Below are 27,592 nucleotides of genomic sequence, written 5' to 3'. Positions count from 1 at the left end.
TTTTTTTAATAAAAAGTTATGATCATGTGTTGCCTTTCAAATACCATACAGACCTGTATGACGGACGGGATTTTAAGGGTTAAAAGCTCAAGTCATATCCTATGAGCACTAGCTAATCTTTGCATGCTGCCAGACTACCGTTGGAATGAATAGGGGCAGGCCGGTCTCTTGCTCCACGCCACACTCTTCTTAGCGACGAGGGCCCCCTTTCAATCATTCACTGAGGAATCAAGTCCACTCCTCTGTTCCCCCTTATGGCTGCATGTCTGTTAACCATTAGGTACACAGCTGACGGACAGAAAACACCTGCCCTGTTCAGGTTTGTTTTTTAGGGCACACTGTAGCAACATGTTTTGAAACAGAAAAAAAAATAAAAAATAAAAGAGAGCTTCTTATCAGTCGAAGTCCAGATAGTCCCACCTTGCTGTAGTCTGCATTCTACCATTTGGTGCATAATGAACAATCCCCAGTTATCCCTCTTTTAAACTCTACAACCTGAGGAGGTTTGGAGGTCAGTTGCCGGGGGGGGACCTCCTCTGGAGGGAATCAATATAGCTCTGTCTGGCCTGGCCGTATCAGGTGTCACTCACTGGGTCTACCTGCTAGGGTATCGTTGCAGTAGAAGTGGAAAGCTTCCGTTACAACTACAGACAAAGCAAACTGTAAAAAAAACGTTTCCCCTGGCTGTCACTGTAAACTGCAAGAAGGAACTGTCTGACCTAGGCGACCATCTAGGTTATACAGGGTCTCCTCTATTATGGATGCTTTCCCTTTTTATTTCGGCCTAGCCTACACATCACCACTGTTTTGCAGTCTACTCATGAGAAAACATGACCATGCAGTCACACTTACTATTCAAACTGAAATGCTTTGAATAAGGAAAAGTAGTCTGTAACTTTGCCTCTCCTGAACTAAGCCCCTATAAAATCAAAAAAAATCAAACTTTTGTAATAGAATAGTTTTATTTTTAACAATAATAACAATGCTCAAACATCAGGAGACCACTTTTGAGGTCTGGGAAAAATCTAAGAAATGTTGATGTAGTTACCCTTTAATGCAAAGTGTGCACCAGCTAGAGAAAGTTGTTTGGCTTGGAGGGTTCACGGGCCAGTAGGAGACACACTTTCCTCTGGTCTAAAGGGCAGAGATTGGGGACGTTGCCCTGTGTAGGGTGCCTTCTTTCGGATGGGACTTTAAACGGGTGTCCTGACTCTCTGAAGATCCCATGGCACTTATAAAATAGTAGGGGTGTTAACTCCGGCGTCCTGGCTAAATTCCCAATCTGGCCCTCATACCATCATGGCCACCTAATCATCCCCAGCTTACAATTCGCTCATTCATCCCCTCTCCCCTGTAACTAGGTCGTTGCTGTAAATGAGAACGTGTTCTCAGTCAACTTACCTGGTAAAATATGGGATAAATTTAAAAAAGGCACACAGGGGAATTCCTGTTTCAGAAAGTTGAGGGAATATACAAACCACTGATGCATTTTGTTCATGTCTTATGATTAACATGGGCAAAATAATACATTTTTGAATATTATCGAATTCCGTTTTAATGTCTGGATTTCGTCCGCATGTTCCGTAACTGATTTTATAGGGCCCTACTGACCTCTGATAAACAGTGTGGCACATGTCTGCTGTGACAAACAAGATGACCCCATTGCTGAACCACAGGAGGCTGCGGAGGGGAGAACGACTCATAATTATGTCCGGAACAGCTCAAATGGAATGGCATCAAACACCTGGAGACCATGTGTTTCATACTACCCGGAGCCCGTTCTCCCCAATTAAGGTGCCGCCAATCACCTGTGTGCTGAACTACTCATGCATACCCATGTGGGACTTTTCTATGACTAACGATTAACCAGCGTGAGTAGGAAAATATCTATGAAGGTTGAAGTGTGAAATATGATGCCACAAAACTTTTGTTAAGTCTCCATTTCATAGCATTGCTCCACTTATGACTAGCCTAACTTTACAAGACTTCATCAAAGACACTATACTCCCACATGTATAGAATTACATTTCACCTGTTACTCACACATGGCCAACAGAACTGTTGAGGAACTCCCCTAGCTACAGTTAAACAAATAGTAGCCAGCAGCCATTCATGAATTTACCTAGGTGTTTTTATCAACAGCGGGTGAATTTACATACACTAGCATTGCTTTCAATTAGAGGTTGACCGATTAATCGGAATGGCCGATTAATTGGGGCCGATTTCAAGTTTTCATAAGCGGTAATCGGCATTTTTGGAAGCCGATTATATTGCAATCCACGAGGAGACTGCGTGGCAGGCTGACCACCTGTTACACGAGTGCAGGCAGCGAGGAGCTAAGGTAAGTTGCTAGCTAGCATTAAACTTATCTTATAAAAAAAACTATCAATCTTAACATAATCACTAGTTAACTACACATGGTTGATGATATTACTAGTTTAACTAGCTTGTCCTGCGTTGCATATAATCAATGGGGTGCCTGAAATTGTGTCACTTCTCGTGTTCAGAGTTTGTGCAGCAGTTTGGGTCGCCTGGCTCGTTGCGAACTGTGTGAAGACCATTTCTTCCTAACAAAGACCGTAATTAATTTCCCAGAATTTTGCATAATTATGACATAACATTGAAGGTTATGCAATGTAACAGCAATATTTACACTTAGGGTTGCCAACCCTTCGATAAAATACAGAACGTTTCCGTATTTCACTGAAAGAATAAAAGTTTTGTTTTCGAAATGATAGTTTCTGGATTAGACCACATTAATGACCTAAGGCTCGAATTTCTGTGTGTTTATTATATTATAATTAAGTCTATGATTTGATAGAGCAGTCTGACTGAGCGGTGGTAGGCAGCAGCACGCTCGTAAGCATTCATTCAAACAGCACTTTACAGCATTTGCCAGCAGCTCTTAGCAATGATTGAAGCACAGCACTGTTTATGACTTCAAGCCTATCAACTCATGAGATTAGGCTGGCAATCCTAAAATGCCTATAAGAACATCCAATAGTCAAAGGTCTATGAAATACAAATGGTTTAGAGATGAATAGTCCTATAATAACTACAACGTATAACTTCTTAACTGGGAATATTGAAGACTCATGTTAAAAGGAACCACCAGCTTTCATATGTTCGCATGTTCTGAGCAAGGAACTTAAATGTTAGCTTTTTTACATGGCACATATTGCACTTTCACTTTCTTCTCCAACACTGTTTTTGCATTTTTTAAACCAAATTGAACATGTTTCATTTATTTGAGAGTAAATAGTTGTTATTTATGTATTATATTAAGTTAAAATAAGTGTTCATTGTTAATTCAGTATTGTTGTAACTGTCATTATTACAAATGTATATACAAATCAGCAGATTAATCGGTATAGGCTTTTTTTGGTCCTCCAATAAATCGGTATCGGTGTTGAAAAATCATAAATCGGTCGACCTCTACTTTCAATTGTATTTAACAAAAACAGTCCGTGAGAAGCCAGAAGTTAAATACAATTCCATTTCAACTTACTGTGCCTATGGGCAGGAATGTTGGTTGCTTGTGTTGCAATGCCAGTGTTGGGAAACATCACATGCAACAATTTAGTAGATCATTTTGGCATGATGAGCAATGACAGCCAATTAGTTACCTGTAGTTCCGATTTCCATTCATGAGGTCCCTGCCCGGTTTACTCCCCGGATCACAGACGTCAAATGTCAGGAACTCTTGCTTGGTTCAATCTGGTTTATCGGCAGTTCAACGCCTCACAGGCGATGCAGCCGAGTAGTTACGGGTTCCCCCGAGTTCTCCTCTCCGCTCACTGTCAAACTAGCCCCTGTTCCAGTCCCTTTGGACGAGGGTCTTCCGTGTCCCAGTGTCTGCAAGTCGTTCACACGATCAAGGTATCCAATCAGATTTCACTGCCACGGCGATACTTGCTCGAGCTTCAACGACGCTGATAAACTAGGTAGCAACTAGCTCGATGCTAGATTAGCAAATGGATTGAAACATTGCTAACTGACACTTGTCAAGATATCATAATTGCAGATTCACTGAGCTCTTTAGTTTCTTACCAGTTTGCTTTATAAAAATCGGATAAGTTCGGTTTTACGTCCAGCAGAAATCGAGTTTAAGGCTGGGCGATAATTAGCTAGCTAGCCACCAAGCTACCTACGACTACTAGTTAGAATTCTCATCCGACAATGGACAGCTACTTATCACTCAAAGTCTGCTAACGATAGGCAGCTTGCACCCGTTTTGATGTGCAGCCTTGTTTCCACTGATGTCACTCTCCAACAGCGGCCAGTCTCGCTGTGTCTAGGCTGTCAACTCCCGGTTGCATTCGCCGATATGACTAAGATTTTCAGCCCGGTTGCCTGTGGTCAACTCTGTAGGGCTCTGACCAACTGAATATGGTGAAGTTACTACTCTGACACCGACAGGAAGAGGTGTGTTCTATCTCAATGGGAAACGCCAAACGTCAGAATTAAGCACTTCGCCCAAAGACAGTACAGTATGAAGATAGGCAGAAACTGCTTCTCCAATAGAAATCCCCGATCACGTTAGCTAGCTAAGCTCATGCGCAGAAATACGTCATTGGATCTAACGGTCGTCTCGCGCCTAATTGCGCATGTGCACGCCGTCAATCAAAGGCACCCCTTCAATACAAGTTATTTTTGACGAAAATGAAAACGAGTCAGTTTGTCACTTTCACGAGGTCAGAGTAATAACATGTTCAATTACTTAAGACATTGGCCCGAATCTTGGTTGTGCCTTTAGATTTCGAAAAATTAACAACGAAGGAAGGTTTTTTTCACTTCTCTCATTGACTTCTCTCATCCCAAACCCCGGCCTGGTCTGCTTGGCCAGTTTCGCAAGCATTCCTGCAAGTCTCGTGATGTTGCGCCTCAGTTGACAAACTCTGTGCTTCGACTTTAGCCAATGGGAATAAATTATATTACAATAACACAGAAACCATGTTAGTTCTTATGTTAAAATGTTTCCCCTTTCCTCTCTACAGACTGACATACATGTATTTTAAATGGATTAAGGTTTCAGAGATAGTGGTTGGAGCTTTCTGATGTGATTTAGGCTAGGCTACAGAAGTGTCAGTATCTGTCATAATAAAAAATAAAAACCTGCATACACGTGGGTCTTCCAGGACTGACCATAAATGCATTAGGTTTGTCTGTACACAAAAACAATCAACAAGAGTAATAAAAAACAAATGTATTTTCTTTAAAAAATAGCCCTCCCCAACAGAGTCCCCATACTATTACATCATACAGAGCCAAAATAAGTTGCTTCCATTTCCTTTCATTCAACCTATTGGGAAGTGCTATGACAACGACTGTTCTTGATCAGTGGCTTTTATATTGCTTAGTCAGTGTGGAGCGGATTCACTTGTCCCCTCATCATGATGCTTTTCCCAGAGTGAAGATAAGAACTGCATCAGTGGCGCTGAGCTTACCCAAGCTGAATTTGAACACAGAGGGGCTGGGGACGACGACTAACCCCAACTAAAAAGGCCCCGCTACATTGATGAGCCCAAATTCATTACAGGTTATATACAAATTACCTTGGACACGTGGGGTCAGTAAAATGGTGAACAAAAGCATTTTGATTGCCTAAGTTCATAAACATGAATTCCCCCAAAAATGGCATATCATTAAATCTCTATCGTCATTCCCTTCCAACATAAAGGGGCTCTACAACCCCTCAGACATGTTTGGAGGCGCTTGAAGGCCAAGAAGTGAAAGTCGCCAGACTACTTTTCGCATAGTACCCCCTTGAGGATACACTCTGACACTACTCAACACAATACAGAAAACAAAAAGCAGCCTTTCAGTTCACCGTTTTACACAAATGAGGCAATGACTGAAAGGCAAAAGTGAGCGTATTAAGCTCCTATCTCTAGGAAAACTAAGGTGGCTCAGAATATCCAGTCATAATAAAAATGTGTTACATGCGTTTCATAAAGTCAGAAAGTGATCAGAAGTGAAGGCAGGGCATATTGAGTAAGTACCCCCCAATAACCTATGTAGCAAACCCCTATCTGTGTTGTCCATGCACACAGCGCACCAATGGGGAATCATACACTAGGCTGGGAGGAGGGGAGCTGAAGCAGAGGGTTGAGCGGGGTATGGCTGGGGGAAAAAAAAATGGGTGGTGGTGTTGGAAGGAGGGGGCAAGTATTCATGTGGGGGTTTTAAGGGGGCAAGTGCATGCGTGGAGGCGGCTCGGTACACACTCAGTAGGAGAATGTGAGGAGGCATGAGTGTGCTTGTGTTGACAATGCTGTGGTCGATGTCTGTAGGAAGGACAAGCTATTTACAAAATAAAGAGACGCTGTGTGTGGTACAGTATGGATGGGTGCATGTCATCTCCATTGACATAGGTTGGAATGTGTACCTAGAATGTGTAAAATGATCATATAGCCATGGTCAAGTGCTAAAAGTGAGGGAGAAACACTTCATTGTGTGTTCTGGCCCATGTCTTTTTGCTGCTTTCACACCTACAAAGAAAAGATGAAGACCTTGTATTGCTACTGTTACTCTATTGGTTCAGCGAGCTTAGAGAGGTTGTAGGTGTGAGAACATGCATTATGTGGGGGGGGGGGGGGGGTAGGCCTGTGTGTGAAGCCTGAGGGAAGACAAATCTCCCCATTCTTAAGTAACATAAACCAAAGAAAGTGCCTCGTAATTCCTCCGCAGAGTAAATGCATTCTGACACAAAGATTATCTTCTTCCTGTTTACATAGGTGCCCCTTTTCCATTGGTAGGCATCACATTAGGCTGGTTGATAATAATAATGCTGGTTTAGGTACATGGGGTGTGAGTATATTGAAGTATATTCAATACACTCAATGCAATGGTCCCTCTAACTTCTACATTGCCCTCTCTCTACTGGCTAATTCTAAGAGGAGACTCCCAACCTGCACAGATACAGTGAAGAAGGACTTAGTCTAATGTATCTACGACATGCTACACCTGCCCTTTGTATTTCTCCTCTATTCCCACAATTAAGAGCAGAGGGCTAGTCTCACACAGACATAGACACTTCATATAGGTGCAGGGTGGGTGGCGTTGACTACATGCTAATCTCTAAGTGCTTATGTACCATATGTCCCGTTGCGCGCATCAAGGCCAAAAAAAAAAAAAAAAAAGAGAGAAAAAGAGAACGGCAACAGAAGAATGGAGTTCATGATAAAAAGTTAATAAGTGTGTCCTTGTCGTCACCCTTCCCCCGCCCCGCCCGGGGGTCCCATGACTCCTGTTGTACCAGGGGCTTGGAACAGAACACTGGCATCCGCTGTGCGGATAGGTAAGAGGCAGCATTGTGGTGGCAGTCAAAAGTCTCGGGGCAGCTCAGCGCCTGTTTTCCTCCCCTCCGTATTGCATACATAGGAGTGTGGAAGGTCGCATACAATACAATAATACCCTTTTTTTTTTAAGTCAACATCAAAACACATAGTCCTGGTAAAGTAAATAAAAACAAACATATCAATAATGATAATAATAACCGTTGTGCAGGACGCTGCAGAGTCTGTCTGGGTTGATCAGGTGAGGGGTGTATACTTCTGGTACTGGGATGGTTTGGCTGTGGTGGGTCAGTCAAGAGAGGGTATGTGGAGTGTGTGGGTGAACACAGCCATGGAGGGAGGAGGAGAGATGGAAGGCTTCCTGTGGGCTCCCAAGCCCCTCACCGAGGGATGGTGAGTCTTAAGGACAGTGGTGGTGGCGGTGATGGTGGTGCTCAGGCGAAGTACATGGTCCTCAGCGTGTCGTGGTGAATCTGCACCGCCTTGGCCAGAGCCTGGGGGTCCCGACCGTTACTCTGACCAGAGACATGGCTCCCCTCCCCACTACAGTATGGACATAAAGACACAGGACACAATAAGTACAGAATAAGATCTGGAAATTATATGGTGCTCATCTTTTTCATTCATTTTAGGTTGAGGCATACAGCTGGATCGACAAAACCGACGGCATGGAACTTGAATTCATCATAACATTAGACTACATTTGAAGTCATCATCATCTGACAACAGATTTAAGTGTAAAGTCCCTTTAAACGTTAACTAGACCACCATGCTCACCTGTCGTGCTCCTTGTCCACCAGATGGTAGCGGGCACGGAAGGCCACGAGGCGGGCGTAGTAGGCTGGCGCTGGGATGGAGACAGAGCGGGTACAGCGCACGTAGGTGTGGCACAGCTGGTAAGTGAGGATTTGCAGCTCGTCGGCGGTGAAACGATTGTCATCCCACAGGACGTAGTAATGTGAGGGCCGACTAGTCCCCTGCAGAGTGGAGAGACCATTTCATCACTTTTGTTTAACGCTTTAACTTCAAACGGTCCCCTTTCATGTCAGATGGTCCAGCGCCATCCTCAGACAACTGTTTAATCTTTGGTGTAATTCTCATTTCTGAATAAGGCTTAAAATAGAGAATAGAATCTTGCCATGTCACATGATTGTGCAAAACACAGGGCCCTAACTATGTTTTTAAACCTGCTCTTTTAAAGTTTTCATATGCACCGTTTTAACTTACATTCATTGTTATGTATCGTGTAAATATATGCATGCTGCTTTGTTGGAGATGTAAATCTCAATGTGATTTCTATGGTTAAATAAATAATAAAAGTATACAAATTAAAAATCGCCATGGAGCCACAAAGGAGCGTTAAAGAGCTGCATGTGACTCCAGAGCCAGGAGGTTTAGAATGGCTCAGGTTAGACAAAAACAGCTGGACAGCAGCAAGAAGCACCTCCCCACTCACCTGTATACCCGCGTGACTGCAAAGGTAGAAGTCAAACTCAAACGGGTGAGTGATGCTGGTGTCCACTGTGGTCCCTGCAGGAATGTTACCACTCTTCCCGATCTACAGAAAAAGGAAAGACAATACAGGACCACGATATTTAATTCCAAACGCTTATCCTAACATTACAACCGCAGACCACATCAAATAAGCTCACAGGCCGCATTTGGCCCGTGTGCCGATAGTTTGAGACCCCTGTTCTAGAGTGAAACCTATAAAGCATGATACAGTTATGGTTAGAATAGCTCTGACTGTTGACTCACTCTCTCAGACTTGTCGGCACAGAAGAGGCGTGTGTGGTGGCGCTTCTGGACCACGATGTAGGTGATACCAGGCTGGTAGTCCTTCTCCAGCTTGATGCACGCATCCCTGATGGCCAGAAGCTCGTAGTGGAGTATCTACGCAGAAAAATTTAATATTTACTCGTTATCTGTCCAAATGATATCTTTAGAGGTAGTTGCGTTGCTCACCTCTTTCTGTAACTCTTCCCAGTATTGTGCATTATTGTCACATGCTATACTATATCAAATCATACTTATTCAGATATGAATTATGTACCACTATAAACTACTAGGCCTATTGGTCAAAGTGATGGAAAATATAATGATCTGGCCAACTCTGTCATTTATCAATAATGAAAAAATGAATCCCCATCTCTATTGATAACCATTTATAACGCCCAATGACAGAGACCAGTAGGTACCTGTGGCAGCTGGCCCTCAGGCACTCCGTCCCTGTAGAAGATGATCCTGGTGGGCTTGAAGCGGGTCGACTTGTAGAACTGGATCAGCAGTTCTCGCACCATGTAAGAAAGGTCTTCGATAATCTCCTGCCTGGGCCTCTGGACCCGGACTGTGGCACAGTACCTGCTGGGGTGGGCGTCCATACTGCCTACCACCTGGAGAGAGCATGGGAGAGAAAGAAAAAGAAAATAAAAAACAGAGAGAGAGATGAGAATAAGAGAGAAATGAGGGGACGAGCCATACAGACTAGGGCCTGTATTCAGAAAGAGTGTAAGAGTGATGATCTATCATCTGGTCCTCCTGTCCACGTAATCTTATTCACTATTAGGCAAAAGGCAACTGATTCTATATCAGCACTACTACTCTGAGACTAATCCAGGCCCAAAACTCAGAAACCCCTCCTAAAAAGCAAAAGCTTTGAAAATACAGAGATGAGCTGAAAAACAGAGACCAGATAGACAACCCAAAACATCAATATTTAATTCAGTCTTCTATGATTCACCTCTAGCCAATTATACAATGTGAGCACTAGCATCCTCTAGAGGCACAGGATAGGCGGTGTGGGAAGCTCTGTGTCGTCAGCATCTATAACAGTAACCTTGTAGCCTCACGTCTTGTTATTGTGAGAAAAATGGTCATCCTTCCTGACCACCTCTATAAGCGCGCACACACACACACACCCACAGAAGTACATACAGACACACACAGAGGGCTGTGTGACTCAACAGCCGGTCATGATTGCTTGGCAACTACACAGCCAACCACAGCCAGGCCCGGGTTGTGGGACAGCGAGGATCGGGGTGACGTCATTTCCTCCCCATCTGTGAGTCAGCGCTGAGCCACTCTCTTCCCCTTCTCCACCTCTTCCTCATCCCTCCCTCTTAAAATACAATGTACTCTTAATACATAATAATTTGTGTTAACATGGTGTAGTGGTAGTATTGGAGAAGCAGCCTTACAGCGGTAATGGAGGGCTTCTTCCCGTCTCCAGCAGGGGGGTGTGTTACGTCGGCCCCCAAGAAGATGACAGGCTCCTGGAACACTGCTGACCTGTGAGACAGGAAGGGAGAAGGGACAAATTCAGTGAAACTCACAGGAGTTTGTCTGACTTGAAAGAGTGCTCATATACATAAATGTGTTTCTATCCAGAGCACATTCAGACCAAGGTCGTATCCATTAGGTACCAAACGGAACAAAACGGACTGAAAAAGGAAGGGACTTTGTGTGCCATAATGAACCCAACCCAGTGGAGAGAGTTGGTGAAAGTTTACCGTTGGTGGGGCACCAGGATATTGTTGATTCCCCCCAGCTTCACATTGATCTTGAGGCAGAGGTTGGAGAGGGTCTGGGGGGACGTCTTCACCACGTTCTTCACCTGGACACACTGAGTGGCCATTCCTAGGAGAGTATCTCCCACCCTCTTCACCTCCGCTAGACAGGACCAGTAACAGGCAGGAATTAAGTACAGATCCATAAATGCTAAACTGAAGCTATTATACACGGAGTACAAAACATTAAGAACACCTTCCTAATATCGAGTTAGCTGGATGTCTTTTCGGGGGTGGACCATTCTTGATACACACGGGAAAGTAACTGCAATGAGATCAATGTTCTTCGTTTTATTATCTCGCTGTCATACAGTGTTCGATCTTGCATACCCATCTTGTCTCAAGAGAACCACAACAGAAATAAGTCCCAGACTGTGTGTTATTCTCAATTATTTTACTCATGTGCATGTATGGCTTTTACAAGTTTTATGTGTGCTTGTTTTTTTTAAATGTTCGAGTTAATAAAAACATTTAAAAAGTGCTGAGAGTAGAAAACCCAGCAGCGTTGCAGTTCTTGACACAAACCGGTGCACCTGGCACCTACACCATACCCCGTTCAAAAGGCACTCTTTTGTCTTGCCCATTCACACTGAATGGCACACATACACAATCCATGTCTCAATTGTCTCAATGCTTAAAAATCCTTCTTTAACCGGTCTCCTATCCATCTACACTGATTGAAGTAGATTTAACAAGTGTTATCAATAAAGGATCATAGCTTTCACCTGGATTGACCTGGTCAGTCTATGTCATGGAAAGAGCAGGTGTTCATTATGTTTTGTACACTCAGTGTATCATAGACGTCTCGGTTATGTCAAGGTAAAGATAATACATTATATAAAATATATTTTTGTAAGGGTGGTGGTCAAGCAAGTTGAGTAAACTGATATTTTGGTTAAACAATTTGAATTTTGTAAGTAAATCATTCAACAACTAGACAGGGTGCAGAGGAGGGCCTTGAGAATCATCTCCAGAGGTGGAGCAGTCCAACCACAGCTCCCCCTCACTGCAGAGCAGGCGAGAGCAGGCTGCAGTGCATCTGGTGAAGGACATGCACACTGTTGACCATCCACTGAATGACCTGCTCCCTCCAAAAAGAGGTAAATGCACCACCAGGCTCCTGAGAAACAGCCACGAACTGTCCTGTATAACACCCGTACGAACCGCCTGCAAAACGCCACTCCACCCTCTGCTATCAGACTGTATAATAACTATAGCTCTTAAATGGTTCTCCCAAAAATTATATATATTTTTTAATCACACTTTAATATTTAAATTTCCATTATGAAAAATGTTCAATATTCTATTTATGTCACGTATTATGTATTTTAAATGAGTGTTTGCAATTATTAGTAATGTAAATTTGGCTCTGTCATATCCTCACATGGTCTCTCCTATCATTGCTATGCAGACGACACACAATTAACCTTCTCCTTTCCCCCTTCTGATAACCAGGCGGCGAATCGCATCTCTGCATGTCTGTCAGACATATCAGTGTGGATGACGGATCACCAGCTCAAGCTGAACCTCGGCAAGACGGAGCTGCTCTTCCTCCCGGGGAAGGACTGCCCGTTCCATGATCTCGCCATCACGGTTGACAACTCCCTTGTGTCCTCCTCCCAGAGTGCTAAGAACCTTGGCGTGATCCTGGACAACACCCTGTCGTTCTCCACTAACATCAAGGCGGTGACCCGATCCTGTAGGTTCATGCTCTACAACATTCGCAGAGTACGACCCTGCCTCACACAGGAAGCGGCGCAGGTCCTAATCCAGGCACTTGTCATCTCCCGTCTGGATTACTGCAACTCGCTGTTGGCTGGGCTCCCTGCCTGTGCCATTAAACCCCTACAACTCATCCAGAACGCCGCAGCCCGTCTGGTGTTCAACCTTCCCAAGTTCTCTCACGTCACCCCGCTCCTCCGCTCTCTCCACTGGCTTCCAGTTGAAGCTCGCATCCGCTACAAGACCATGGTGATTGCCTACGGAGCTGTGAAGGGAACGGCACCTCCATACCTTCAGGCTCTGATCAGGCCCTACACCCAAACAAGGGCACTGCGTTCATCCACCACTGGCCTGCTGGCCCCCCTACCTCTGAGGAAGCACAGTTCCCGCTCAGCCCAGTCAAAACTGTTCGCTGCTCTGGCACCCCAATGGTGGAACAAGCTCCCTCACGACGCCAGGACAGCGGAGTCAATCACCACCTTCCGGAGACACCTGAAACCCCACCTCTTTAAGGAATACCTAGGATAGGATAAAGTAATCCTTCTAACCCCCCCCCCCCCTTAAAAGATTTAGATGCACTATTGTAAAGTGGTTGTTCCACTGGATATCATAAGGTGAATGCACCATTTTGTAAGTCGCTCTGGATAAGAGCGTCTGCTAAATGACTTAAATGTAAATGTAATGTAATGTAAATTCTGCATTTCTTCAGTTTTATCTGTGAGCAAGAATAAACAAACTCAAACTCGGCATGAATAAGGCCAATCTTACCGTAGACAGGGGTCTTTCCGGGCAGGATGACGATGATGAGCTGCAGTCCAGAGTAGGTGTTCTTCAGGTGCCTGAACATGGGCTCCACACTGTCGGCTCCCTGGGCGTATTTACAGAAACACGGCTGGCCCTGGATGGGCATCCCAGCATCCTTGGAGATCTTACGCAGCTGGTCTGTGAAGTTCCTGAGGAGAGTGGTGAAAATGTTTTGTTAGGAAAGAAACCTGGTTCACATGGTGGTGCTGTATGCTGGGCCCGGGACTGTGTTTATTAAGCACCAAACGGAAGACAATGGACTGAAACAGGGATGTACCATCTGGGCTTCTCCAACGGAATGGTCATTTCCAATTGCAAAAATGTTTCAGAACGCTTCCCCGTAGTGTGCACTAATGAACAAGACCCATGCCACAGCAAGTAAAGCTCTAAATGTAAAACAAATAAACACTACTCTAACACACAAAACCACATAGCAAAGCCAAGAACAGTACATATTTTATCTTTAGATAAATACTGTTGCACTCTGACAGGAATCTCTAATACGATGCCTGAAGATATCCACTTCAGACGCCCCTTCCCACACTACCCCCCACTCCAAGCAGGGTACTTACTTGAGCACCTCCTCGCGACACTGTTTCTGGGGGGCGAAGCAGGCGATGGCCCACACCTTGATCTCAATGCCGTTGTAGAACTGCTTTCCCCTCATGTCCCACACCCCCTGGTTGGGCGTGGCGATGGCCCGGTTCTGTGAGGTGGAACAGGTGGGAGACAAAAGCTTCAGAACCAGATCAATGTCAGGGCTGTTTGCACTCTGTGAAATCCACAACTACTGTAGTGGGGACTGACTTCTGAAGCCATAAGCCTGGTTTGATATAGAGTGGTGAGGAGGAACTCTGTGGACCCTTTGTGTCCGGAAGTAATTTAGTCATTCATTATAGCCGTTGGTGCTCTGTAGAGTTGCTATTTTCTTGGGTTGACTCGTGTCAATTAAATCTTGACGTTCCTGGATTACTTATAACTAATAAAGTCTGATTTAATTCACTTTAAATCACAATCTTTAGGATGTTTTTATCATAAATATTCAATAATATTCCAACCGGACAATTCCATTGTCATTAGAAAGGAAAGGGAGCTCGCGCTCACAGCCGCGCGCAATAAACAACTCATGGCGTTCAGCTGAGCCACTTACTGTCAGTGGTCTTATTCTCTCCCCTTTCACAATAGAAGCCTGAAACAACTTTCTAAAGACTCTTGACATCTCGTGGAAGCCTTAGGAAGTGCAATCTGACCCCATATACACTGGATATTGGATAGGCAATCACTTGAAAAACTACAAACCTCAGATTTCCCACTTCCTGGTTGGATTTCTCAGGTTTTCACCTGCCATATGAGTTCTGTTATACTCACAGACATCATTCAAACAGTTTTAGAAACTTCAGAGTGTTTTCGATCCAAATCTACTAATAATAGCCTAGCTTCTGGGCCTGAGTAGCAGGCAGTTTACTCTGGGCACGCTTTTCATCCGGACGTGAAAATACTGCCCCGTAGCCCAAAGAGGTTAATTAAGGGTACAAGACTGTGTACATGGCCGTGTTGGCAAAATCACTACATATCCCATCAAGCAAAGCGGGGAGAGGCTGCTCCTCGTCACAGTTCCAAGACCCGTCAGAAACATCCAGCTAAACCTACGCCAATGATGGTCGATCTCAAAACTGAACTTGGATCAATGTTAAGTAGCAATGACATCCTTCACCACAGCTTATTATGACAGATAGTGCAAACCAGTCATGACTATTCAACAAAACAAATCATTTTCAGCTAATTTCTTAGTTACATGATTGTATAACTAGCAAAGGAGTTTTGAAGTTGAGGGTGCAGTACTTATTAAGTTTGGCAATGAGGACAAAAACTAGCATAGCTCAGCTAGTCAGCACGATATAGCTGGACGCACATGCACACTAGATTAAGTCAGGACATAAATTGCAGTTTTTATACCCTGGTATCAGAAGCTGGCAGCAAAAAGTTTGATTACACAATTCAGAGACTAAAATGAATACGTCAGATGACAAATATTTAAGGAGAGCGAATCGATATACAATCCCGAAATTAGCAGGAACCGACAAAAGTAAAACAAAGCTTAAAACTATGTTCGAATGAACCTGAATCCAGAAAATGAATAGTGAAGTCCTCCTCATCACTCTATAGCCCACTGGTGAGTAGCTTTGTGGGCTACTCCTGTTGTTACTGAGAGAGAGAAAAAAAAATATATATATATATATATATATATATCTCGCATTGGGCTATGTGTGTAATATATATATATATATATATATTGCTCAAAAAAATAAAGGGAACACTAAAATAACACATCCTAGATCTGAATGAATGAAATAATCTTATTAAATACTTTTTTCTTTACATAGTTGAATGTGCTGACAACAAAATCACACAAAAATAACCAATGGAAATCCAATTTATCAACCCATGGAGGTCTGGATTTGGAGTCACACTCAAAATTAAAGTGGAAAACCACACTACAGGCTGATCCAACTTTGATGTAATGTACTTAAAACAACTCAAAATGAGGCTCAGTAGTGTGTGTGGCCTCCACGTGCCTGTATGACCTCCCTACAACGCCTGGGCATGCTCCTGATGAGGTGGCGGAAGGTCTCCTGAGGGATCTCCTCCCAGACCTGGACTAAAGCATCCGCCAACTCCTGGACAAGCTGTGGTGCAACGTGGCGTTGGTGGATGGAGCGAGACATGATGTCCCAGATGTGCTCAATTGGATTCAGGTCTGGGGAACGGGCGGGCCAGTCCATAGCATCAATGCCTTCCTCTTGCAGGAACTGCTGACACACTCCAGCCACATGAGGTCTAGCATTGTCTTGCATTAGGAGGAACCCAGGGCCAACCGCACCAGCATATGGTCTCACAAGGGGTCTGAGGATCTCATCTCGGTACCTAATGGCAGTCAGGCTACCTCTGGCGAGCACATGGAGGGCTGTGCGGCCCCCCAAAGAAATACCACCCCACACCATGACTGACCCACCGCCAAACCGGTCATGCTGGAGGATGTTGCAGGCAGCAGAACGTTCTCCACGGCGTCTCCAGACTCTGTCACATGTGCTCAGTGTGAACCTGCTTTCATCTGTGAAGACCACAGGGCGCCAGTGGCGAATTTGCCAATCTTGGTGTTCTCTGGTAAATGCCAAACGTCCTGCACGGTGTTGGGCTGTAAGCACAACCCCCACCTGTGGATGTCGGGCCCTCATACCACCCTCATGGAGTCTGTTTCTGACCGTTTGAGCAGACACATGCACATTTGTGGCCTGCTGGAGGTCATTTTGCAGGGCTCTGGCAGTGCTCCTCCTGCTCCTCCTTGCACAAAGGCGGAGGTAGCGGTCCTGCTGCTGGGTTGTTGCCCTCCTACGGCCTCCTCCACGTCTCCTGATGTACTGGCCTGTCTCCTGGTAGCGCCTCCATGCTCTGGACACTACGCTGACAGACACAGCAAACCTTCTTGCCACAGCTCGCATTGATGTTCCATCCTGGATGAGCTGCACTACCTAAGCCACTTGTGTGGGTTGTAGACTCCGTCTCATGCTACCACTAGAGTGAAATCACCGCCAGCATTCAAAAGTGACCAAAACATCAGCCAGGAAGCATAGGAACTGAGAAGTGGTCTGTGGTCACCACCTGCAGAACCACTCCTTTATTGGCGGTGTCTTGCTAATTGCCTATAATTTCCACCTGTTGTCTATTCCATTTGCACAACAGCATGTGAAATTTATTGTCAATCAGAGTTTCTTCCTAAGTGGACAGTTTGACTTCCCAGAAGTGTGATTGGCTTGGAGTTACATTGTGTTGTTTAAGCGTTCCCTTTATTTTTTTGAGCAGTGTATATATACTGCTCAAAAAAATAAAGGAAACACTTAAACAACACAATGTAACTCCAAGTCAATCACACTTCTGTGAAATCAAACTGTCCACATAGGAAGCAACACTGATTGACAATAAATTTCACATGCTGTTGTGCAAATGGAATAGACAACAGGTGGAAATTATAAGCAATTAGCAAGACACCCCCAATAAAGGAGTGGTTCTGCAGGTGGGGACCACAGACCACTTCTCAGTTCCTATGCTTCCTGGCTGATGTTTTGGTCACTTTTGAATGCTTTAAGGACATTACATCAAAAGTTGGATCAGCCTGTAGTGTGGTTTTCCACTTTAATTTTGAGTGTGACTCCAAATCCAGACCTCCATGGGTTGATAAATTGGATTTCCATTGATTATTTTTGTGTGATTTTGTTGTCAGCACATTCAACTATGTAAAGAAAAAAGTATTTAATAAGATTATTTCTTTCATTCAGATCTAGGATGTGTTTAAGTGTTCCCTTTATTTTTTTGATATATACATACACAATCTGGACAGTAAATTGTGCTAAAGAAAACATAACCCAATGCGAGAGGCAAATTAATTACTCCTCCATTTACTTTCCTGGACACATTTTTTTTGCACTAAGTACACACAATTGAAAGGATGCTTAATGTGGCTGTACTATAAGCGCGATGTCTCTTACCCGTCCTCCATACTGTAGGATGGGGGCAGGCAGCACCCTTCCCGTCACCTCCGCCATCTCATCCTTCACCTTGATCCCAAACTCCTGGATGTACGGGTCCAGGTTAAAGTTGGCATTTTTCATCTGTGGATAGACGGGGACAACAGACAGGATATGTTATACATTCTCGCATGTCACATTCACACTGCTGTGCTGTCAATTCACATCTGTGGAGAGAATAATAGGAAGTAATTTACTATGTATTGTCTTTTCCCTCAAGTCTAGTAGTAGTAGTAGTAGTAGTAGTAGTAGTATGAGTTAATCTGTGTTGGATGGTCTTGTGTTCAATTCATTAATGCCAATTCGCATGCTCATAGCTGGTAGTTTCGCATTGCAGCCTCCAGCCACCAGGCGGCACCACTGACTCACCAGCCGGCTGATCTCCTCCTGTCTGTCAGGTGCAGAGCGAGCCGTGGCTTTGATCATAGTGGACGTCTGATTATCTGTCAGTTTCTTGATGCAGCGCTGCCCTGCTACTATGTTACACACCTGCAGCGAAATAAAACCAAAAACCATTGAGCATATTATATAAGCAGGAATTTCCTTCTCAAACACATAAAGCAACTGGACTGAATTGAATATATTCACTCTAGAAGAGTCAGCGGTCGAATATTTCTCACCTCCAGGGGCAGGTAGGTGTGCTTCTGCTCCTGGCCCACCTGGAGGCAGGGCAGGTGGGGATACTTGAGCTGCAGATTGTACTTCTGCTTGAAGTACTGGGCCACCGTACATTCTACCGTCTGTCCGCTCTCAAGCTGCAGGGGAAACCTGGTAGGGATTGTGTAATAAAATATGTCAAAACTGACTAACACAGCGACCTGAGAATAGTCACCACATGCCTCACATTGGTGCAAGTGCCTCTAGAAAACCACTGGTGTCTTCACTAAATGCGAGAAAAAAGGTGGATAATAAAAAACATCCATCCTTGTCATGGAACATATCCTTACTCAGAATCACAAAGACCAATATCCCAACTGACACCGATGATTTATGGGTCATGACTTTTATTGGAATTATCTCAGACATATCATCCACCCAAAACATCCCTTCTCCGGGGAGCATCAGTAGGATCAACCGTGTGACGCTACTCACGTCTGGTGGCTGGCGGGGCGTCGCGTGACGTTGCAGACGCGGTACTTCCTCTTCATCTGACCGCAGTGAGTCACCTCCACCTTCAGACCTGGTAACGCCCACCGACAGCAGGGCACAGACACACACAAAGATAAGAGCCAGCAGTAGTGACGGCACGGGGACAGACATAGATGGGGAGAGGGTGGAGGAGAAGGGAAGGACATCAGAGTTCTCCCCATAGGCTGTGTGCACAGAGGCACTGCTCTACCAGTCTTTCACTTTTTACTCTTTAGCGCCATCATGTGGACTTTCAAATGTATTTCTTTATGAAAACTCATCCAAAATGTATAACACTGCTTTCAATCACGCCGTTTTATAGAAATTCAGGAATGCAGAATTGAGGATAGAGTCGACAGAGGTGATGAGGATTTCTACTTTCTGAAGATGATCTTTACACTATGAAAAAATTCTGGGGAGAGTACTGGGGTAGAAAATAACAGAGGGCATGATGGAGAGAAGGATGAACGTCAAAAGAAGGTGGAGAAAAGGAAATGGAGGAGTGAGTGAGTCAGTAAGAGAAGATAAGAAGGAGTGAAGTGAGTGGTGGAGGAGTGGAGAGATTGAGGAAGGAGTGAGTGGGGAAGGAATGAGTGATGGGAGAAGGAGTGAGGAGTGATGTGAGGGGATCATCTGAGGGAGGGAGGGAGGGGCATTGGTGAGAGGCAGGCGGCATGGCGTGTGGAAGGTACTCACTCACTGTTCAACGGCCCACCTTTGATCTCCTTGGTGAAGCGGACCCTCTGCGAGTCGGTCAGGGTCTTGGGCTGCTCGTCTATGTTGCGGATGTCCAGGACTTCGCACATGAATTCGATCACCGGCTGGGCTTTGTAGAAGGCCGTGGCAGACACTTGAGGGAGAAAGATGCATTCAGTCTGAATGGAAGTGAAGTGCAGCGGAGACAGAAGCCCAGTGGTACAGGATTATGTTATTCCTAAGCATTGGGTTGTGTTCGCTAGGGCATGCAAGGGAAAACATATAAGAAAATGTTTCGGCGGAAAAGGAAAATGAGAGTTTCTAATAGGACAAATCCACTTAGTTCCTGTGTGTTTTCTTCCTTTTGGTGACTAATGAACACAACCCAATACAATAGACTGAAGTCATTTCTAAGCATTTGATCTGCAGTGAATTTTTACACCACACAAAGCAGATGTTAAATCATAGACCACTGTGAATGTAAGTTTAAGAGCATACCTAAGATCAGATTTTCATACCATCATGCAGATGCAACTTTTTATGATCTGTGACTTCATACCCTCGAGTAGATCTTGCCTGGTGGGACTCAGCCGACTCACCATCAATATTTAGCATCATCTTCCACATGGCGGGGCGCACAGACTGGTGGAAGCCAAACCACACTTCCCTCCCCCCACCCAGGGGATGGTAGTATCCTTCAGGTGGGGAGAAGAATGATCGTCCCACCGGAGTGTACCTGGATGACAAAAGATGACCTTATGGAGAATGACTCATTTGAGTCTCAGCACCGCAGCATGATTCAATGTCCAGTAATTCTGTGTCACCAATAAGGCTTCGCAGACATAAGCCCAATAGAATGAGTCAACAGCTTGTGTATGTGATCTCATCAAGCCTCCAAGTCACTGTCTGATTATTAGATTTTGTTCATGTGACACCTTTACACAGTTCTCAGCTATCAGGCATCTGTTCATCTCCTCTAGAGATGTAAATATAATAGAATCTAAAACTAAATCGCTGTTCAACAAGTTTGACAGGAATATCTTGCTATTGTTCGAGATTTGAAAAAAATATAAAATAACAAAACATTCACATGTCAAGGCCTTTCAATTAGTTTGAAGACAACATGCACACAGACTGTTGTCCCATGGCGTGTGTGTTTGACTGTTTGTGCATCATAGATCCTAGCTTTGTAATTAGCCACAAGCTTCTCTGCCCTTGCTTTCATAGTGAGCGTGTTTGCGTGCCCTCCTACCTGTCTGTGTCTGCCTGTGTGTGTCTGCCTGTGTGCGCGTGTGTGTGTACACACGCACGTGTGTGCTTAGTGTACCGTACCTCATGGAGGCCAGGTGGCGCATGGCCACATCCAGGGCTTGGACAGAGTCCAGGGGTACCTGCAGGCGCCCGCTGACCAGCGTCTCCTGGAGCAGACGCCATGACACCGTGGCCAGGAAGCGGATAGACACCTTGAAGATACGATCCTTCCCCTCCCCGGGGATAGTCACCTCAAAGTCCACCTTCAGGGAGAAAGAGGGATGGAGGAGAGTTTAGGTGGAGGGGCGATGGGTTACAGGATACAGCGATGGAACGGATATAGACAGGAGTAGAAAGGGACTTGCTCAAATGTATAGGACACACACTCTCTCTCCCTTATGCCTACCTTCTCACTTCCGATAGGAAGCGCTAGCACCGTATAGATATTCTTCTTGCCGTCGTACACTGGCTTCCTGTCGCCAAAGAGCTGGGGCTTGAAGTGCTGCACCATGTATTCCACCACTTCCCTGCAGGGGGCGACACAGAGTCAAATACACTAGGGTCACCATCATGACCACCAGAGGAGACAAAACCACAAGACTACCATCTGTCAACAAATGTAGTGCTCCAAATTAAACCCAACATCAGAAATCTGGATTTAGGATGGGTGTTTTCTGGGGAGCAGGGAAGACCCGATTCGATTGGTTATGGATCAAGCAGGATACAGCTGGTGAGAGGTGATGTCTCATGGTCGTGGGGGAATCCCTAGGACAAAGGGAGGCAGCTATGGGGCCCCAGCACCTCTGAATACATGGTGTGGGGGTAGAGTGGACGGGTTAAAAAGGAGAGGTCATGTTGGGTTGACCTTTCGCATGCCTGCATGGACGCTTTGTCTCCTAAGTAAGAACGAAGCAGGAAGCTCTAAGACGTGTGTGTTCGGTGTGTGTGTACTTCGTACATTTTCATCATGCTAAGTAAAAACTACACATTTAACTCAGCTTCTCTGTTAAACAAGTAAACGAGATAGAAGCTTCTCTTCCGGGACCAGTTTTTTGTTGTTGGATATAAAACGGTTGAGTTACACTTCATGAGGTTGTACAACGGCTGCAATAAATCCTCAGTCAAATCAATCAGAGGAAAGAAACGCAGGCGGCTCAATTGGCGAAACATTGAAACCAATGTCCGGGGTTTAGAATATATTGGCCAATGATGACCACCCTACAATGGGGATCTCTTGAAGACCGTTAATTATATCCTGGCTAGGTAATGGTGGATACTGGACGAGAGAGTCATAGTCATGGTGCACTAATGAACTGTGAGTGTCTCTCTGAATCACCTTGAGAAGTTGTTGGACCTCTACAGACTTACACTTCTATATAGAGTGTGGTCCTCCGAGTTCTGACTACGGCTCAGTTCTACAGTCCATATTCTGTGGTTCTTACAAAACATTGGGAAAATGTTAGCCATCAAGTGGACCACTGCGTCACCTATAGTTGGGGACACCTGGGTGACAGGTGTGGAGTTGGGTAACCTCAATCCCCAGGATATTGCCCACAGGGGACGAGGTCTGGCACATGAGACTATGTAGGGTGACACGTTACTCTACCTGTTGACCCGTCGGGGACACTTGTCAGGCTTGATGTCCACCTCGTAGTGGAACACGTCCATCTTGGGGATCTCCACCTCAAAGTAGTTGGCCAGCAGCTTGATGGGCTTGCCCACAGTGCCCATGCCCGGCCGGCGGGGTGCCTGGAACACCTGCTGCAGAGGTGGGGGGAAGGGCCCCATGGGCACTGGAGGGGCAGTGGTAGACATGGGCAATTTAGGGAAAGGGTATCGGAAGTTTAGGCAAGGGCAGAAACGGTAGGGATGTGGGTATGGGAGATGAAATAAATGGAGTAATGAGGAAAGAAAAGTGAGCATGGGCATGCGATGATGGGCAGGGAGAGGGGGCATGGGCATGTGACGACGGGCGGAGAGAGGTCATAAGTTGGATAACGAGTCAGAAGAAGAGACGGGAAGAAGTAGAGAAGAAGAAAAGGGCAACAGACGGACAGGAAGGAAAAGGTTGAGCGGCAAAATATGGGGATAATGAATGAAGGAATGGGGGTACGTGGAGAGAGAGAGAATAGCGGGAGAGAGGGGAGGAGGAACAAAGCGATTAGGGTGAGAGGAAGGCGGGTGTGAACGAAAGAGAAGGGAGAGGGGTGGTTGGTGGTTCAATGATAATTAAAGGGTAAGAGAGAGAGAAAAAGAATACATTAGGGCGATGCTGGATACACCAAGCCAGACAGACACTGAAAGAAAGATAGACATTTCCTTAAACACGCCGGCAGGGTGAGATACTGCTAGCGGAGGTGTAGGCTAGCCTCACAAGGGCTTCTAGTGGGATTTTGTATTGAAAATAATCAAATGACCTCCGCCTACATAAGATGGAACGATCACAAATGTGCCTTAGCTAGTTAGCGATAGTAGCATAGGCACACAATCCAACGGTCACAGAAGACGACTAAAAGCCTGCATTTGAGATGTTTTCGTTTGACATGAATGCTACTGCTAGCCTCTTGTCAAACATAATTTGAAACTTTGTTATTGAGCGGAGAGTGAATACACAAACTGCAGTGAGGAACACAAGTAGGTGAAGTTCAAGAGGTGTGTGACTTCAGATCGGCCTGGTAAAATGTGAGACTCCTGCCTTCCTCCCTGCCTGAGAGGGGGCCCAGCCCAGCCCAGTCCAGTCCATGTCTTAACCTCTGCTTCCCCAGAGAACAGCCCTCTCACAATCACAACAAAGACCCCAGCTGCCCTCCTCCTCCATCACACAGACAGGGGGGCTGGGGAGAGAGGGAGAGCCCCCACTACCACACACAAACACAGGGGTCCCCCCCAACATTCCCAGGCTTACCATGGAGACTCCACAGCAACACTGGCATTGTCATGGAGATCAGGAAACCTGGAGGGGCAGTGGGTGGGTGGAGGGGTAGTGTGCGTGTGTGTGGAGGGGTAGTGTGTGTGGAGGGGTAGTGTGTGTGTGTGTGTGTGTGTGGGGACCTTGGCCTTTTTCATCCTGAAGCAGCGTTAGTGTTTCCACATTACGTCCGAGCGGCCTCCTCCCCAGTCATTAATCTCTCTCACATGCGAGGCCTATAGCTGAGCGGAGAGCTTGTGGTTTAAAAGGCAAGCATTGGAAATCCTGTAGTCAAGCATAGCAGTCAGTCAAGGATGTATACGCTCACTAGACCTTGAAAAAGCAGCCAACTATGGACTGGCAAATCGGGCATGATAAACCACATAAGACTAGGTAGATTCTACTGAAGGTGTGTTTGTTACACCGACGGCATAAGTCTGAAGAGTCTTGACACGGAGTAGGCTAAACACACACGCACTATTGCAGACACACACACCGGCAGCCCGCCCCACCCCAGTGTAGGCAGATGGTGAGAAGTGGAGCCAGGGTTCACACATCCCCAGACAATAGCAGCCTTTCCCTGGCACTGGGGCCCTTTCCATGTCAACTGTGTGTGTTTCTCCCTGGAGTCTGGTTTAGGCCAGGCTCCTTTTTCATTGAAACATGGAATTACACACACACTATTCCCTGCTGACATCACTAGAGATGATCCCATGTCTAATAGCGGTCTGGAATTGTGATATAGCTAAGAGTTGACTATTTATAGGTTTAAGTTTACATAAATATTCAAATGCTGTCCTGAGGTACAGGTATAAAACATTCTAGTAGCTTAACTCTAGTCTTGAGGACAGAGTCAGTGTTTAATGGGGCAGTGCAGTCAAACACATGATTTTCCTGTTTTTTTTTTTTAATATTTCCACACAGGTTGAAAAAAATACGGTGAAAATTATGATAATGCATTTTAGTATAAGAGCTGTTTGAAAAGACCACCTGAAATGTCAACTTGTTTGGCTGGGTGGGGTTTTTGTACTGCCTGGTGACATCACCAGATGGTATAAGCTAATAGGCCAATAACAAAGACAGTTTGTCCTTCTCTCTGCCAATAACAGCTATTTTTCAGGTTATACATGCTTCCAATTTGGCTCGTCCAATTAGGACCCTCTCAGACAGTCCTAGCAAAATTTTTGCTTGAGAAATTACTATTTTCTAAGAAGCTATTTTAGTTTATTTTTTTACCATTTTAATTGAAATCAATCACAGTAAGGTACTTAATTGCTACGCAGACATGATTTGATATTGAGATCAAAAGGCTGCATTGGACCTTTAAAGGAAAATACCACTCAAACTATGTTGCTATTTGTTTCATTAATCCACTGTTGATACAGTCCCAAAATGTTTTGCATGTCATCAATCAAGTTTTCTAGATATAGAACTTTCAAAATACAGAAAGTGTCAAAGTATGCTGCGTTTTGCATCATATGATCAACAGTGGACTAATGAAACAAATACCAAAAGATAGTGGAATTTTCATTTAAGTGTTGCTGATTAACTGACTAATATTAATGTGTAAATGGAGTCCTATACAGGTTCTGTAAAATCCTACTAGTCCCATATCTGGAGGCCAGTCAGTCAATGTAGTTGCGTAAAGATACACAACAAAGAACATGTAGCTTTGGTCAGAGAAGAAGACTTCTGGGAGATGGGCAGGTCTGGGGGTCATTAACGGTTTGTCCCCCTCCCCCTCTCTAAAAACAAACAACTCCATACTTAAGTGTCAACAAGCTGTCAAACGATTGGCCTACTCCATTTGAATGACAGTGAACTTTAGCTAACATAACTGTGATTAATACTAATACCTGGGGACCAATCTTTGTGATATCAACTTTTCACATTCCATTGGTCACTAAATCGTCTATGTTGGTGATCAAGTTCAGACTTGGTTAGGGAGTCGCTAAAATATTTGATTATGCACAGACTGGACTTCAGACCAGACTAAAGCACAGCGTCATATCACAGGTCATCATAATATTTAGAGTAGTATGGCTGTCTGCCCTCTTTAACTAAGTAACAAAAGTGAAACACCACATGCTTTTTGATATGCCATAACTTGCCTTTCGTGAACTAACACTGGCACTTAACTTCCCACCACTACTAGCACGGACTTCGCTGATAACTACTTCATCGAGGAAAAATGTACTTACTATGACTAAGATGTGGATGTCCCACCTAGCTATTTTAAGATGAATACATTAACTGTAAGTCGCTCTGGATAAGTGTCTGCTAAATGTCTAACATGTAAATAAATCTAGCATTAACCAATATGAACATTAAATTGGAATGACCTTGATGTAAAAATGTTGACACAGGAGGTTCCATGGCGGTTTAATTTCTATAGCATGTACTAATCACAATGTAAGGAGGTACTCCAATAGCCACTCACTTCAGTATTCAAAAACATAACTAATTGTGGTGTTCACATAGACTTGAGTTAGTTCATTGTGTATTCATTTAGGTGGGTTGTGAAGAAATTCTATTTGGACCAGTGCACTTTTCTATCGTTCCAAAAATGTATGTTGAAGACAGACTGCCAAAACAGAGAGTCTAGTATTTAGGGTGTGTGAGTGAGAGGGGTGCAGGCGGGCTTTACCTCGTGTCTCCACGCCAGAGATTCCCACGGCCCCCCTGCCCCCGCCCCTGACCCTGGACATTTTCAGTGCACCAAAAGACCCGTCTCTCGCTATGATAACTAATGTCGTATACTACACGAGCTATGGTTGAAAAATACCCACAACCGTTGTGATGGACGTGTTTTTCAGCCAGCCAGCTAGCATAAGAGAATGCTGCACCAGATATTCAAAAATATGGGCAATTGCATGTTACCATATGCTGCTATAGCTGAAGATAAGCAAAAATTCCACCCTTGACAGAGAAAAGAGAGAGACCTACCAGCGCCAGACGGTCCCGGCTCCATCCCATCCACTTAACCGCGCGGGCACTAGACAGTCCAGGGTTCTATGGCCACAGCGCCAGCCCTTTCAGGCTGGAAGAGTTGCAGACTTCCAGCCCCCTCCTCTCGGCGTGTAGTCTTCTCCGTACTCGCTAAACCCCCACCCCTTCCAGTACCCCAGACACGCAGAGTTGTAACGACAAAAGCTGCTTGTCTGATCACCCGAGAATCGCTGTCTGAACGGCTCTTGTGCGATACCTTGCATCGGGTTTCTTTCCTCTCTTTACCTGGCCTGATAAGATTACCCGTGGCGCTATGCTTTCTTATCGGTCTGTTATGCTCCTGCTCACCGTTCAAGAACGATTCTCCAGTGGAACAAAAACGGGTCAGCCCCCCCCCCCGAATTCTGAAACCTCTTCTTTGACTTTGAATGATGTTGCATTCTGTACACGAGTTGTTGTAGTCGCCCTCTACTGGAGGCTGCTGTACGGGTTATCTTGGCGTAGCAGCTGAGCTGGACATGGTTAGTGCTATCCGGAATTCTTGGGACGTCCCTTCCCTATCAATGTTTCCTAAACTCGGTCCTGGGGACCAAAGGGTGTAAATGTTGGGTTTTTCCCCAGCTGATTCAAACAACCAAAGCTTGATGATAATTTGAATCAGCTGTGTAGTGCTTGGGCAAAAAACAA

General features: G+C 45.0%; 2 protein-coding genes across 11 annotated transcripts in view; both read right to left on the bottom strand.

Annotated features, from left to right (window-relative positions):
- Window positions 1-4,837, bottom strand: part of ago3a (argonaute RISC catalytic component 3a) — a 37,247-nt gene extending 32,410 nt beyond the window's left edge. The window contains exon 1 of one of the 2 annotated variants that reach the window (XM_014200512.3): window positions 3,627-4,837. In XM_014200512.3, coding sequence (XP_014055987.1) covers window positions 3,627-3,645 — 19 coding nt within the window. In that variant the 5' untranslated portion in view covers window positions 3,646-4,837. The remainder of the gene's footprint in view (window positions 1-3,626) is intronic. The other variant, XM_014200511.3, reaches the window with a different exon arrangement.
- A 354-nt stretch (window positions 4,838-5,191) lies between these two features.
- Window positions 5,192-27,484, bottom strand: ago1 (argonaute RISC component 1). Of its 9 annotated transcripts, none has more exons than XM_014200503.3 (19): window positions 26,903-27,484; window positions 22,655-22,841; window positions 21,455-21,575; window positions 21,130-21,311; window positions 20,397-20,533; window positions 19,798-19,951; window positions 19,066-19,170; window positions 18,594-18,741; window positions 18,343-18,462; window positions 17,935-18,057; window positions 13,963-14,126; window positions 13,355-13,539; window positions 10,808-10,967; window positions 10,496-10,586; window positions 9,497-9,691; window positions 9,057-9,191; window positions 8,755-8,856; window positions 8,076-8,275; window positions 5,192-7,841 (listed from the first exon to the last, which is right to left on the bottom strand). In XM_014200503.3, exons 1-19 carry the CDS (start codon window positions 26,925-26,927, stop codon window positions 7,733-7,735), a joined length of 2,643 nt encoding a protein of 880 aa, XP_014055978.3. In that variant the 5' UTR covers window positions 26,928-27,484; the 3' UTR covers window positions 5,192-7,732. The 9 variants fall into 9 exon arrangements, with proteins under 9 accessions (XP_014055978.3, XP_082831410.1, XP_082831412.1 ...); XM_082975284.1 differs by having other exon boundaries at window positions 5,192-7,845; window positions 8,077-8,275; XM_082975286.1 differs by having other exon boundaries at window positions 5,192-7,845; window positions 8,077-8,275; window positions 13,963-14,096.
- Between the last annotated feature and the right edge of the window lie 108 nt (window positions 27,485-27,592).

Source organism: Salmo salar, chromosome 05 (genome assembly GCF_965601325.2).
Source record: "Salmo salar chromosome 05, fSalSal1, whole genome shotgun sequence".
NCBI classification, from domain to species: Eukaryota; Metazoa; Chordata; class Actinopteri; order Salmoniformes; family Salmonidae; genus Salmo; species Salmo salar.
The sequence above is the reverse complement of the archived record's forward strand: the minus strand, read 5'-3'. Positions and strand labels throughout refer to the sequence as shown.

Coding starts and splice junctions, on each gene's coding strand:
- ago1 (XM_082975284.1), bottom strand. CDS start 26,927: ATGGAGCCGGGACCGTCTGGCGCTG. Junction 21,312..21,454: donor TTCCTATCGGAAGTGAGAAG/GTAGGCATAAGG, acceptor TTCTCCCTGAAG/GTGGACTTTGAGGTGACTAT. Junction 10,968..13,354: donor CGGAAAGACCCCTGTCTACG/GTAAGATTGGCC, acceptor GGTCCTGTCTAG/CGGAGGTGAAGAGGGTGGGA.